The 16209-nt window shown below is 44.4% G+C and overlaps 1 protein-coding gene across 2 annotated transcripts in view; it reads left to right on the top strand.

Moving 5' to 3' along the window:
* Positions 1-16209, top strand: part of PIK3C3 (phosphatidylinositol 3-kinase catalytic subunit type 3) — a 352843-nt gene that overhangs the window by 147769 nt on the left and 188865 nt on the right. For both annotated transcript variants that reach the window (XM_077463088.1, XM_077463087.1), the window contains 3 exons: positions 2965-3096; positions 5255-5383; positions 14324-14393. In XM_077463088.1, the coding sequence (XP_077319214.1) occupies positions 2965-3096; positions 5255-5383; positions 14324-14393 (331 nt within the window). The remainder of the gene's footprint in view (positions 1-2964; positions 3097-5254; positions 5384-14323; positions 14394-16209) is intronic.

Here is a 16209-nt window from a genome sequence, read left to right as displayed (position 1 = left end):
AGCACATCCTTCCTTAAGCACAGCACATTCTTCCTCAGCCACCTAGCATAGCACATGCCCTGTTTAGACACTTCAACCCTTGATCTCAGCAAATGCCTCCTTAGGCACCTCGACCCCTGATCACAGCACATCCTTCCTCAGCCATCTAGCACAGCACATGCCTCATTAGGCACCTCAACCCCTGATCCCAGCACATGCCTCCTTAGGCACCTCAACCCCTGATCCCAGCACATGCCTCTTTAGGCACCTCAACCCCTGATCACAGCACATCCTTCCCCAGCCATCTAGCACAGCATATGCCTCCTTAGGCACCTCAATCCCCACTCACAGAACATCCTCATCCCTGATCAGCCTCCTAGTACAGCACATTCCTCCTTAGGCACCTAAACCTCTAATCGCATCATATCCTTCCTCTGTCTTCTAGCACAGCACATCGCTCCTAGGCACAGCACATTCTTCCTCAGCTACCTAGCAGAGCACGTGCCTTCTTGGGCACCTAAGCTCCTAATTACAGCACATGCCTCCTTAGGCACCTCAACCCCTGATCAAAGAACATCCTTCCTGAGCCATCTAGCACAGCACATGCCTCCTTAGGCACCTCAACCCCTGATCACAGCATATTCCTCCTTAGGCACCTCAACCCCTGATCACACCACATGCCTCCTTAGGCACCTCAACCCCTGATCACACCACATGCCTCCTTAGGCACCTCAACCCCTGATCACAGCACATGCCTTCTTAGGCACCTCAACCCCTGATCACAGCACATCCTTCCTCAGGCATCTAGAACAGCACATACCTCCTTAGGCACCTCAGCCCCTGATCACAGCACATGCCTCCTTAGGCACCTCAACCCCTGATCACAGCACATGCCTCCTTAGGCACCTCAACCCCTGATCACAGCACATGCCTCCTTAGGCACCCCAACCCCTGATCACAGCACATGCCTCCTTAGGCACCTCAACCCCTGATCACAGCACATCCTTCCTCAGGCATCTAGCACAGCACATACCTCCTTAGGCACCTTAGCCCCTGATCACAGCACATGCCTCCTTAGGCACCTCAACCCCTGATCACAGCACATCCTTCCTCAGTCATCTAGCACAGCACATACCTCCTTAGGCACCTCAGCCCCTGATCACAGCACATGCCTCCTTAGGCACCTCAACCCCTGATCACAGCACATGCCTCCTTAGGCACCTCAACCCCTGATCACAGCACATCCTTCCTAAGCCATCTAGCACAGGACATGCCTCCTTAGGCAGCTCGATCTCTGCTCACAAAACATCCCTCCTAAGGCACCTCAACCCCTGATCATGGCACATCCTTTCTCAGTCTCCTTGCACAGTACAATCCCTCCTTAGGCACCTGAACCCCTAATCACAGCACATCCTTCCTCAGCCTCCTAGTACAGCACATCCCTCCTTAGGCACCTCGACTCCTGATCACATCCTTCCTCGGCCTCCTAGCACAGCACATCTCTCCTTAGGCACCTCAACCCCTGATCACAGCCTTCCTTCGTCTACTAGTACAGCACATACCTCCTTAGGCACCTCAAGCCCCGATCACAGCACATCCTGCGTCATCCACCTAGCACAGCACATCCCACCTAGTCAAATCACCTCTTGCTCACAGTGCACCCTTCCTAGACCAGCCCCCAAACTTACTTAAAAAGTCACCAGCATGCACCAGCTGCCAGAGACCTCATAAGGTTTGTGTTTTCTGCTGAGCAGTATGGTTGGATAGTGGTGGGAGAGGAAGGTGCACTCTTTACTATGCTAGCCCAGCAACCACAGCATGGGTCAGAACAGAACCAAGTGCTATATGTGCTTGGTCCCCTGGGGGGTTCAATCATGCTTTTTAAATTCCGGTGTTCCTTTTTTTTTTTTTTTAACAGATCAGAAATGTCAGGCAGAAATTAGGTGTGTCAAGAGGTAGAGAACCCTCAAAAAGTCTCTAAATTTCACTGACCATTTCTGGACTGTATAAAAAAAAAAGGAAAACTGAGTAGCTCATAATTTTGAACATTGGTTGTTGTCTGTTGCATTTTATCTGATTCTCTGCTTCATTTTTAAGCAGCAATCTTTGGTGGCTTTTCTGCAATAAAACCCTTCAGGATATTTATCTCCGAGACCCCTTGTAGGTATAGGTTCTAATTCAAGTGTGTATTTGATCAAAGTTTAAAACCATATATTGATTTCCACAATCAATTTTAGTTATTTTGAGCCTACTTCTAATAGGGCCCACAAGGGCCGTTGGCATTTATGCAGGAGACCCGGTGGGGGATTCTGGAGATTACCTGGAGTGGCAGCCCTATTTGAAAGCAATTGCGGCCACTCGCATACAATGGGAGGGTGTTGGCCTTCCACTGCTTTCTATGGGGCTGCCTCCTGCAGTTAATCACTGGGAAACCCCGCATGTACTCGCATTTATGAATGGGGCCTTAAGCTGAGCTATCTTGACGTTTATAAACTCACTTTTTGAAGATCTCCTCATGTCCACTACCTTGAATTCTGTAACCTGTAGTCACTATCCCCTTTAAATGGGCACTGCTGTGTCATATGTTTCACATAGCCTGCCTTCTGAACTACAGAGGTGCTGAGAGAAGGAGTTTTAGTATGTGGAGTCAGTACAGGAATCGCTGCATGCAGGCAGCACTGTACCATGGGGTATGTAGTCCTTAGAAATTGACAGAAATGAGAAGCTGCACAGCATGCATGGAATCCAGGTTGTGAAAAGATATGACCAGCAGAGAGGCAGCACTCATAACATGAAAGGAGATATTTCAAGTAATAATATATTGGATTGTCAAATATAAGTATTGTTTGCATTACTATTACAATGCTGATGTTATGAAATGAAAGTGTATGTTGTGACCATAGAAATTCATTCAGCTAATGTCATGATAATCACTGTGTCTCCTGCCTCTGGCCATATGATGCATCATTCCATCGCTGTTCACAGAATGAAAGGCTCCAAGCTTTATTGGCAGACAATGAGAAGATGAACCTATTAGACATTGAACCAATCCCTCTACCGCTTGAGCCCCAAGTGAAGATCAGAGGCATCATTCCTGAGAAAGCCACACTCTTCAAGGTGCAACCTTCATACCTTTAATAGAAGCTTTGCATTGTTTTTGACTTTAACAAATCATTTTGAAATAATCTCTTTCTGTATTATACCCATTTGTTATGAGAAAGGCTTATGCCGCGTACACACAAACTGACTTTTCGATGGACTAGGTCCAACGGTCTTCCCGACGGACTTATGGTGGACTTCCAACAGACTTTCCGAACGAACGGACTTGGCCACACACAATCACACCAAAGCCCGACGGATTGGAACGTGATGACGTACAACCGTACTAGAATAAGGAAGTTCATAGCCAGTAGCCAATAGCTGCCCTAGCGTCAGTTTTCATCCTTCGGACTAGCATACAGACAAACAGATTTCTCATTAGGAACTGGGTCCGGCGGAGTTTCGGCGAAATAATTTGAAACATGTTCTATTTCTAAAGTCCGTCAGATTTTTGGACAGTAAAGGTCCGATGGAGCCCACACACGATCAAATTGTCTGACAGATTAGTCCCGTCGGACCTTTGCTGTCGAAAAGTCTGGTCGTGTGCACACGGCATTAGATGTTACATAGTTAGTAAGGTTGAATAAAGATACCAGTCCATCCAGTTCAACCTGAGTGAGCATCTACAATTGTCCCTATCCCTGTACATTGCACACTCACATCAGTTCCTACCCTCAAGGAGCCCACAATCCAAGGTCCCCATTCATATACTAGGGCCAATTTTGAGAAGAAGCTAATTAACCTACCTGCATGTCTTTGGAGTGTGGGAGGAAACCTGAGTTCCCGGAGGAAACCCACGCAGGCACAGGGAGAACATGCAAACTCCAGGCAGGTAGTGTGGTAGTTGGGATTCGAACCAGCAACCCTTTTTACTGCTAGGTGAGAGTGCTAACCACTACAACACTGTGCTGCCTCTCACTGTGCCGCCTCTGATGAGGTGGCACAAGTCGGCGGCACTGATAGGTGACACTAATGAGGAGCCACTTGTGGGCACAGACTGGCAGCACTGGTGGGCACTGTTGGGACGGCACTGATAATCAGTTCCCTGGTTGTTATTGCAAATGTCCCTTTTAGAGAAGCCGGTTATCGGCTCTCTTCTGCTCTTCTCATGCTGTCAGCATGAGGAAAGGAGTGCCGATAACCGGCTTCTGTTGACATCCGTGATCAGCTGTGATTGGACACAGCTGATCATGTGGTAAAGAGCAGCTGGTTGGCTCTTTACCCCTCAATATGTGATCAGCAGTGTCCCCCAGACACTGCGATCACAGAGCGCGCCTCGCATGCTGTCATATGATGGCATCCCAGAACTAGTCGGCCGCAGATGCACCTCCCTTTTGAAAAATGCATTGAAAATGCAGCAAGAACACATCAAAAAATGCACCCATGTTGCTTTTTGATGCATTTTTTTTGTCACATGACCTACAAAAAACATAAGCAAGGTTAAAATCGCTATAAAATCAGGAGCGGTTTCAGCAGCCATTTTTGACCCTTTGTTTTCTTTTGGCACAATGCTAAAAACAATATTTTGTAGTGGTTCTTTATACAATTCCTCTCTACTATTTTCAACACTAAAAATACGATTTATTTTTCAGTCAGGTAAATGTTTGGTATTTTCATTTTAGCCCCATTGATCGAAGTCTGGGATTCTTTTCCATGTTTTACAAATAATACTGTACAGAGCTCAATGTTCACGCTGCAGTTACACATAGAACAGAATGATTCACTGGAAAGACTGGGGTTTCAATCTGGGAGAGAGCACCAGAAGTGAAACTGTATCTGCTGTGCTGTCTTTTTTTTAGAAAACCCATGGTGTAATCCTTTGTCATAGGTGAAACCCTGTAATAATATTTATATCCAAAGATTTACTGTATATAAACCACAAAAAAAAAAAAAATCTATTTTACAGCAGAACTTCATCCAAAACGAGGTTCTGCTCTTCCTCCTCCTGCCCCCTTCCTCTGCTATATTTGGAATTTTTTTGGGAGGAGGGGTGCTGTCAAAACAAGGTACCCGCTCCCACTTCAGGTCAGATCACCAGAAGTTCTCCTCCTGCTGACTTTTCATTTTTGCAGACCTGACTGAAGCTCCTCTTTTAAATTGTATAGACTTCAAATAAAATTGATCGTTTTATAGTTTCCCTTTTAATTCAGTCTTTTTTTTTCCTCTCTATTTGCAGAGTGCCCTCATGCCAGCAAAATTGTATTTCAGAACTGAAGATGGAGGGAAATATCCCGTTATATTCAAACATGGAGATGACCTCCGTCAAGATCAGCTTATTCTTCAGATAATTTCCTTGATGGATAAGGTATCCGGCTGCGCTTTTTTTTTCCCCTTTTCTTAACCACTTCAGCCCCGGAAGATTTTACCCCCTCTTCCTGACCCAGAGCACTTTTTGCGATTGGGCACTGCGCCGCTTTAACTGACAATTGTGCGGTCGTGCGACGTTGTACCAAAACAAACTTGTCATCATTTTTTTCCCACAAATAGAGCTTTCTTTTGGTGGTATTTGATCACTCATGTGGCCAATGCATTTTTTTTTCTAAAACACTGTAGCTGCTGACTTTTAATAAGGACACTTACCTGTCCGGCGATCCCGCGATGTAGGCCGCCCCTAGGCCTCCCCGTCCATCAGATCGGCTGCCGGCGCCTCCATCTTAACGAAGGGAAACAGGCAGTGGAGCCTTGCGGCTTCACTGCCCGTTTCCTACTGCGCGAGTCGCGCAGGGCTTTGTGATTGGCCCCGTTGTTTTCTGGGACACACACACACACATGTCCCAGAAGGCGACGGGGCCGCTCACCGAAGAGGCGGAAGCACCACAGAAAAGGAAGAGGCAGATTAGGAAGACTGCCTAGCAACAGCGGTTTCAGGTAAGTGACATTTTTTATTTTATTTTTTTTAAAGATTATTAATGCATTTTTTGTTCTTTGGGCTGGCCCTCCACTTTAAAGTGACACTAAACTCTGGGGGGAGAGTCTATTCAAGTATGTATTCTTACCTCAAAAAAGCCGCCTCCAAATTCCATTTTCTGCTACTGTGATCTGACTTCCTGTTAGAGGGTGACTACATTTGTTCTCCATGGACCCAGTGTATGTAGAAAAGTAGCCTCCCTCTCTTGCTCACACACAAGATGGACTATGGACTACTGCAAAAAGCAGTCTATGTGACTACATACGCAGCTCAGTATGCTGCATACTCAGCTCAAATCCAGAAAAAAAACACAATACAAATGTTATAAATTAAGTTGCAGTTCAGTGAGTAAAATACGTTTTTGATCCCCTACCAACCAACAATAATTCTGGCTCCCATAGACTGGCTACAGTAGGTGCTCATGTGGTACACAGATTAGTCCTGTCAATTTAAGAAGGTGCTCCTTACGACAACTCATTATGTGTATAAAAGACACCTGTCCACAGAATCTCTTTCTTCCAATCAAACCTCCCTATCATGGGCAAGACCAAAGAGCTGTCCAAGGATGTCAGGGGCTAGATTGTAGACCTACACAAGGCAGGCTGGAATGGGCTTCAAGACCATCAGCAAGAAGCTTGGTCAGAAGGAGACAACTGTTGGAGCGATTATTTTCAAATAGAAGAAATCCAAAATAACCATTGATCACCCTCGGTCTGGAGCTTCATGCAAGATTTTGCCTCATGGGGTAAGGATGATCATAAAAAAAGTGAGGGGTCAGCCCTGAATTACATGGGAGAAGGTTGTGATTGATGTTGAGGCACTTGCGACCGCAGTCACCAAACAAACCTTTGAAAATACGATACGCCGCCATGGATTGAAATCTTGCAGCGCCCGCAAGGTCCCACTTCTCAAGAAGGCACATGTACAGGCCCCCGTTCCCTTGACGACGTCTGTATGAGACGAAACGTATGTCGGGTGGTGTACCTCGTAGTCGGAACGGGGGTGTGTAACCCGGCCGGCTATTGTTTTTATTCCTGTTGTTTTCTCTGCATCTTGATGTAAGGGCATCTTTGTTTTCACAATAAATGTGGTTATGCTGATTCACACTATGGTGAGTTATTTGGTATCCCTATGGTTCCTGCCTGGTGATTATCCTCTATGCCTATTGGATTGAGCCATCTCGATTGTCTCTGGTTCCTAACTGTGGAGGGGTGCTGTGATTCCATTGCTGACCGGACGTTGACCTACTCTACAAGCTTACATAAGCTTGCCGTTTGGTAAGCGCATATTTTACACGGTGGTGGATTGCACTTAGGGTGTTATTTGGATGATTTAAGATCTTCTGTTCACCTTCTCCATTCGCTCATTGGATTTATGTTTATGGTCTTATTTTCATCACTATTATTATCACAGTTATTACTTGTCACTTTTTGCATTTAATTCAATCTTTGAGGCTATCTACTGTTTTTGTTATTATTTTAGCTCAGCTTTTATTTCCATACTATTGTCTTATTTGTGCATATCTCACAAGTGTTGAGCTGCAGCTATTTACACATTTTTTGATTCACTGTTAGGGTTGATTAGGCAGCGCAATATTTCTTTTGTGTTTTCTACATGTACAGGTCCATCTCAGTTTGTCAATGAACATCTAAATCACGGGTAGGCAACCTTGGCCCTCCAGCTGTAGTGAAACTACAAGTCCCATGAGACATTGTAAGACCCCGACAATCACAGGCATGACTCCTATAGCCAGAGGCATGATGGGATTTGTCGTTACGCCACAGCTGGAGTGCCGAGGTTGCCTACCCTTTGATCTAGACGATTCAGGGAAGGACTTAGAAAAAGCGTTGTGGTCCGACAAGACCAAAATTGAGCTCTTTGGCATTACCTTACCTTAGCTTGCTATTTTTGGAGAAAGAAAAATTCTGACTTTGACCCTAAGAACACCATCTCTACAGTCAAGCACGGAGGTGGAAACATGATGCATTGGGGCTGTTTCTCTGCTAAAGGTGTAGGCCGACTTTGCCGCATTGAGGGGCCAATAGACGGGACCATGTCTTGTAAAATCTTGAATGAGAACCTTCTTCCCTCAGCCAGAACACTGAAGATGGGTCGTGGATGGGTCTTCCAGCATGACAATGACCCAAAACATACCGTTAAGGCAACAAAGGAGTGGTTCAAGAAGAAACGCATTATTTTCATGGAGTGGCCTAGCCAGTCACCAGACCTTAAGAAAATTTATGGAGGAAGCTGAAACTTCAAGTTGCCAAGAGACAGCCAAGAACCCTTAAGGATTTAGAGAAGATCTGTAAAGAAGAAGAGTGGACCAAAATCCCTCCTGAGATTCGGCAAACCTGGTTATCAACTACACGAAACGTCTGACCTCTGTGCTTGCCAACAAGGTTTTTCTCCACCGCGTGCTAAGTCATGTTTTGCTTGGGGAATCAAATACTTATTTTACTCACTGAACTGCAACTCAATTTATAACATTTGTATCATGTGTTTTTTCTGGATTTTTGGTTGATATTCTGTCTCTATCATTTAAAATACACTTTTGATGACAATTATAGACCATTCATTTCTTAGTAGTAGGCAAAGTAAGTAGGCAAAGTAGGCAAACTTACAAAATCTGCAGGGGGTGAAATTATTATTTTCCCCACTGTAAGTAAGACAGCGGGCAGAAAAGAAGGTTTGTTTTATTGGCGAACAGAAATTGTGTGTTTATTTTGAAATAAATAACCAGCCTGCTCCCAGTTTTGAAGAAAATGGACTTTAGAAAATGTTGCAGTCCCGATAATAATCACAAATCGCCACCATTACTAATAAGAATAAAAATACCATAAAACGATCTCCTATTTCAGCGATGGTGAACCTTGGCAACCCAGATGTTTTGGAACTACATTTCCCATGATGCTCAACTACACTGCAGAGTGCATGAGCATCATGAGAAATGTAGTTCCAAAACATCTGGGGTGCCAAGGTTCACCATCACTGCCCTATTTTGTAGACGCTATAACTAACCAAACCAATCAATATACGCGTATTGTGATTTATTTTTTTATTTTTTTTTTTATTTATTTTTTTTTAACCAAAAATATGTAGAAGAATACCGTATATACTCGAGTATAAGCCGAGATTTTCAGCCTCTTTTTTGAGGCTGAAAGTGCCCCCTCGGCTTATACTCGAGTCACCGCTGTCTGACTGCTCGATCAGCGTATCGAGCAGACAGACGGCGGACATTAAAATTCAAAAGCCGCGCCTCCTTCTCCGCCTCCGCCTGTGATAGGCGGAACACTGAATTTCCCAGCAGTCAGTGTTCCGCCTATCACGGACATCCGCTCATTCTCATACTACGGACGAGTATGAGAGGATGTCCGTGATAGGCGGAACACAGGCTGCTGGGAAATTGAGTGTTCCGCCTATCACAGGCGGAGGCGGAGGCGCGGCTTTTGAATTGTAGAATGGCCGCCGAGAAGAGCGGCGATCCTGGAGCGGCGATCCATCGGCACGGCACGGGACGGAGGAGGCACGGGACGGAGGAGGCTCGGGACGGAGGAGGCTCGGGACACAGGTAGGCTGGACACACACACAAGGCTGCACGGACACACACACAGGGATGGATGGATGGACGGACACACACACACACACACACACACACACACACACACACACACACACACACACACACACACGGATGGATGGATGGATACACACACACACAGGGATGGATGGATGGATGGATGGATACACACACACACACACACAGGGATGGATGGATGGATGGATACACACACAGGGATGGATGGACGGACACACACACAGGGATGGATGGATGGATGGACGGACACACACACAGGGATGGACGGACACACAGGGATGGACAGCCATGTCTCACCCTCGGCTTATACACGAGTCAATAAGTTTTCCAGTTTTTTGGGGGTAAATTGGGGGCCTCGGCTTATATTCGGGTCGGCCTATACTCGAGTATATACGGTACATATCGGCCTAAACTAAGAAAAAAATATTTTTTTTTTTTGTAGCACTACCCCTGAAGGAGCTGCTGGTTAGATTTGGGCTTACCGTTACCTTCTGTTCTCCTCGTTTCAAGTCTAGGAGTGTCCCGTGGTAGATGGTCCAGTAACTCGAGAGACTGAAAACAGATCCACTTGAATGGATTTTATTTGCAAAACGTAGACAATGAACAGTCTCTTAAATTGGAAACAGAGGGTTGGAAAGGAAGTTCAGGTACTCTTAGTGTCAAAGTCAAAATGTTGAAGAACTTGCTTACTTTGACTGCATCCAGAGAATAGCCATTCGCAACTGGATGTTCACTCAAGTTGGACAGTCCCTCTCTCACAAGGCCTAGCAGCCAACAAGGTACTTACTCAGGAACAAGTCTCTGCCACAGACGTTGTTGTAGAACACGTAGGAAATTAAACTTGAAGAACACTTGTAGGATACCTGGATCTTTCAGCCAGCTTGGCGATATCCACAAGACCGGATTCTCTTGGGTACTTCAGCCCTTCCAGGCTCTTACTAAGGCTCTTCCCCCTGGAATGCTTGATGTCACTGGGTCTCTCCAAAACCGGAGACGGCACCCAACCACCTCAGAATCCTCCTTTAGTTTCTTTGCCTCGGGCTAGCCAGCCCGGAGACATCAAAATCGGGTGGATCCGCACCCCAGGCCACAGCCTTCTTGGGGGCTGATCAGGAGGACCAGGACCATGAAGTCAGTACATCATTCTGGACCGGAACCCTGAACCACATGACGTTCGCATCTTAAATACCCTCTGGCAGAAAGCACAGCGAGAGCGCCACTCCCACTGGGCGGGCTCCGAGAGAGAGTAACTTAAGCACCTAACCAGACCATAGTTCCATGCCTGCCAGAAGAGACAGTGCCCCCTGTGGCCAGGCTGAACATCTCACAGTCCAGTCAGACTGATGCTGAAGTCTAAATTTAGACAATTGTGCCCAAACCAAACTGGAGTTCAGGCATTATTTTAACTTTGTAAAACGCATAGCGCCTGCTCTTCAGGAGCCGCCACTACATTTTATATATATTTCTGGGTGATATTTTTTATAGCAAAAAGTAAAAAATGCTTCTTCTTTTTTTTTCTTCAAAATTGTCGCTTTTTTTTGTTTTTATAGCGCAAAAAATAAAAACCGCAGATGTGATCAAATAACAGCAAAAGAAAGCTCTATTTGTGGGGAAAAAAAGAACGCCAATTTTGTTTGGGTACAAGGTCGCACGACCGTGCAATTGTCAGTAAAAGCGACACAGTGCCGAATCGCAAAAAGTGCTCTGGTCAGGAAGAGGGTAAAATCTTCCGGGGCTGAAGCGGTTAATTGTTGTGTGTACCCATACAGTGTGTGATAGAGAGGGCCCGGCAGCCCTGAGATCTGAATTAATCTCCGCTGTCACTGAGCTTTTACTTACACTGAGCAGAAAATAAACTGTTTGTATTTATCTGTGCAAAAAATACAATTAACACCCAGACGAATGAGGTTATTGGTCTCCAACCACCATTAGCAGACGAGGTTTTAATTGCCGCACTACATCAGCTGTCATGCGATCAATTCATCCATTCGATCGCTCACTTATGTCTGACACGACTGCTCCTTCAGAACATCACCGGTGAGATCCCTACAGCTTAACCCTACCTGTTGAAGCCATTAAAAGAGGGTCAATCTCACTCCAGCAGATACTCCATTGATGCCCATTATCAAGGATACAGAGGAAGAAAGTTTCCTTTGCTTGGCTCCTTTAGAGCTGAAGATGAGCAAATATTATATACAGCTAGTAAAATAAGTAATTAACACGTCACCATTTTTCTGGGTAAATATATTTCTAAAGGTGCTATTGACATGACATTTTCACCACGTTGGTAACAACCCATGCAATCCATACATACAAAGACACCAAAACAAATAAGTTCAGAGATGAAGTTATATGTAATAAAATGGAATGACAAAGGGAAAAAGTATTGAACATGGGAAGAAAGGGAGGTGCAAAAAGGCACGGAAAGCCAAGACACCAGCTTAAATCTAGGAGTAATTGGAAAGCAGTCCTTACCCCTTGTCAGTGCAAATTAATATCAGCTGGTTCAGTTCTGATGGCCTATAAAAAGGTGTCTCATTACCAAAGTGTCACACAAGGAACATCTCACGATGGGTAAAAGCAAAGAGCTCTCTCAAGACCTACGCAACCCTATTATTGCAAAACATATACTGATGGCATTGGTTACAGAAGGATTTCCAAACTTCTAAATGTTCCAGTGAGCACTGTTGGGGCCATAATCTGGAAGTGGAATGAATATCATTTCACCATGAACCGGCCACAACCAGGTGCTCCTCGCAAGATTTCCTACAGAGGAGTGAAAAGAATTATCAGAAGAGTTGTCCAAGAGCCAAGAAACTTACACAGGATGCCCTCCTCGCCCAAAACCGCTGACCTGGAGTGTGGAGATCACCCACTAGGAGACATCGGTTGCCGCCTCACCGGTCCGGGGCTTAGAAATCCTCCACAGCTTGATTTCCAAAATGTACCTCATCAGGAGGTAAGTTTAGGAGCATTCAAATTGGTCAGCACTATCACATTGGCGGCGCCGACCAGTCAGAACCCGTGTAGCCGGTCCTGTCACCGCAGGGGAAGAGGAGAGAAAGCCACAGGTATTTCAAATCCCCGGACCGGTAGAGCGGCGGTACGAGCTGTCAGTGCGAGGGATCGCCGGACTCCAGGTTAGCGGGACCGTGGGGGATGGGGTGAGAGGGTCCAGTGTAAGTTCACCTTACGGATTTTCTGTGAAGGTGAACTTATGCCGTGTACACACGAGCAGTTTTTCCGTCGGAATAAACTCTGAAGGTTTCTCTGATGGAATTCCGCTCAAGCTGTCTTGCGTACACACGATCACACCAAAGTCCGATCGTTAAGAACGTAGTGACGTACAACACGTACAACGGGACTAGAAAAAGGAAGTTCAATAGCCAATAGTCAATAGCTTCCATCTCGTACTTGCTTCAGAGCATGCGTCATTTTTGATACGTCGGAGCAGCATAAATACTAGCGGTTTTCCCGATAGGAATTGGTTCCGTCCGATGGGGCATACACACGATCAGAATATACGATGAAAAGCTCCCATCTGACTTTTTCTGTCAGAAATTCCGCTCGTGTGTAGGCGGCATTACACTTTAACCACTTCAGCCCCGTAAGAATTTACCCCCTTCCCAACCAGAGCACTTTTTGCGATTTGGCACTGCAAGGATTTAACTGACAATTGCGCGGTCGGGCGACAAGGCTCCCAAACAAAATTGATGTCTTTTTTTTCCCCCGCAAATAGAGCTTTCTTTTGGTGGCATTTAATCACCTCTGTGGTTTTTATTTTTTGCGCTATAAACAAAAAAAAGAGCGACAATTTTGAGAAAAAAATAATTTTTTACTTTTTGCTATAATAAATATCCCCCAAAAATATATATAAAAAAACATTTTTTCCCTCAGTTTAAGCCGATATGTATTCTTCTACATATTTAAAAAAAATAAAAAAATCACAATAAGTGTTTATTGATAGGTTTGCGCAGAAGTTATAGTGTTTACAAAATGGGGATAGTTTTATGGAATTTTTATTGTTTATTAATATATTTTTTTTTTTTTTACTATTAATGGCAACGAGAGTTCAACTTTACCCTCCACCGACACAGTTTGAAGAGTCAGGTCTGAATTTTGATAAACAGATCTTAACACAAATTTAAAAAAAAGACCTACAAATTCAGTGAGTGCTTTAGCATTAGCAGCCACCAAAACATTAACCTTGGTTTGTGATAGAATGGGGAAAGGGTTAAACCCTCTTAAATATTTCATTGATGTTTGCGCTTTCATCGGGAGGATTTCCCTTCACTTCATTTTTTTGGTGGACAACATCAGGTGAACTAAATAGAAATCGCAGCCGGTCTCCACTGTACATTGCAATCTCTGTCCCTGTTAAGGCTCATTCACACTAGCAGTTGTGAGGCGGTAAAACTATGTAGTCGAGCTGTGTTTTTACTGCCCCGTCTTTGGTTACAGATGCAGCGGCTGGGAGTGTACACCTCTGTACATGGATCTTCCTGTCAAAGACCGATCACTGCTGCCCTCTCTGCCTATGCAGGGTGGCAGGTCTGGTCTCCGCCCCTCTCTTGTACAGGGACTTTTTGGCTTTAACAGACCGGATGGGACCAAACAAGAGAATTCTTTTTGTTGGGCTTCACATACAATTGATTGTTATCTGAGTTCTTCTCTATATTGTGTGCCCTCCTTGATGTGATTGTTCGCCCTTCTCAGTGGATTCAACTTTTGTCTTACAGCTTCTATGGAAAGAGAATCTTGATCTCAAGTTAACTCCGTACAAAGTTCTGGCGACAAGCACAAAACACGGTAAATACTTCCTTTCTTTCTTTGCCAAGAAATCGCCATTGCCTGGAATGGTTGAAAGGCAATTGTACACCTTCATTTGTTTTTCCTTTGCTAGGTATTGGTGTAGATATATTCCCTGTGCGGTTTGTCTTACCTTGTAATGATTAGCTCACATGTTGTGACTGTAGGTTGTCGTGTCCTAGGTGATCGATTCCCTGATGTCCATGTATTCATTCTTGTTTTGGGCCCTTTATCATCCAATCCATACCTTTTTCCTTTTCTCTGTGTTGCATCACATATATGGGGAAGCTAATGTGATGAAAACACCCTTCCGGCGTAATTTCTTTGCCTTCTTGTGCTTGTCAGATCTAATTACTGTGCAGCTTTCACCTGCAGAATGCTAGACAAAGAGATCCAGGGATTGTGGGATATGTCAGACTGCAGACAGAGGTCATCCATTAACCACTTGTGACTACCCTATGTCAGTTTTAGTGCTACAGGGCGACCGCTGTGTGCAGGATCATGTATATATACAGTACATGTGATCCTGTACTTCTGGGTAGTGGGTGCTGTGATTATTCACAGCGGGAACCAATGGGGGGGTACTGTTGGCTCAATGTCCACAGGCATCTGCCGATCATTCAGTACAGAGGCAGAACAGCAGTCTGCCTATGTAAACAAGGCTGGTTGCTGTTCTGTCTGTAGGGAAGGCATGGTTGCTGTGTCTCTGCAAAGCAGAGGTATGGCTCCACGCCTTCCCCTAGTAAAAGCACCTCCCACACTGTAAAAAAAAAAACACTGGTTAGGCACACAGTTAACCCTTTGATTGTCCTTGATATCCCCTTCCAGTGTCATTAGTACAGTGTCAGTGCATATTTTTAGCACTGATCACTGTATTAGTGTCACTGGTCCCCCAAAAAAAGTGTCTGTTACTGTCCGATTGTCTGCCGCAATATCGCAGTCCCGCTATAAATCGGTAATCACCGCCATTACTATTTAAAAAGTAAAAATTCCATAAATAAATCCCATAGTTTATATGGTGATGGTATAACTTTTGCCCAAACCAATCAATATACGGGATATATTGGGATTTTTATTTTTTTAGGAAAAATATGTAGCAGAATACATACTGGCCTAAATTGATTTTTATTTTATTTTTTTATTATTGGATGTATTTTATAGCTGAATGTTGTGTTTTTTTTTTTTGTTTTTTTTAAATTGTCTGTTTTGTTGGTGATTTGAGCAGAGCACTAGCTCTTAAAATTTGAAATTCACTTAAAGGGGTTCTGCACTCATAATAATATATTTGCCCATTCTGTTGCCTCTAGACCGTACATTTGATAATGCCACATGTTTTTTTTTTTTTTATTAATCTACCTTTTGTAATTCGTAGTTTTTTATTTTCCTCCCCTGCGGCGATGGGCGGTCTCTTGCGGGGATCAGCATCATTTCCTGCTGAAGCCCACACTGTCTCCTGGGATCTCGTCCAAGTAATCCCAGGAGACATTGCGGCTAATGCACCTGGAATCTCGCGTGATTTCGGCTATTACGAACCCCTTTAAAAGAGAAGTTCTGCTCATCTTTAAATGAAAAAAGACAGAATATAAAAATATATATATATATATATATATATATATATATATATATATATATATATATATATATATATGTATGTATATGTAAAATTTCTTTGTTTCTGTTATATAATTTTGTAAATAAGTATTTTTTCTCCTTCACTGATGTGCACTGATGAGGAGGCACTAATATTCAGCACTGATGAGGAGGCACTTATATTCAGCACTGAAATGCAGCACCAACAGGCAGAACTGATAGGCAG

Source organism: Lithobates pipiens, unplaced genomic scaffold, assembly GCF_037356315.1.
Source record: "Lithobates pipiens isolate NorthernLeopardFrog02 unplaced genomic scaffold, aLitPip1_a1.2 Scaffold_3, whole genome shotgun sequence".
In the NCBI taxonomy this organism is placed as follows: Eukaryota; Metazoa; Chordata; class Amphibia; order Anura; family Ranidae; genus Lithobates; species Lithobates pipiens.
This window is presented reverse-complemented; position numbering and strand designations above follow the sequence as displayed.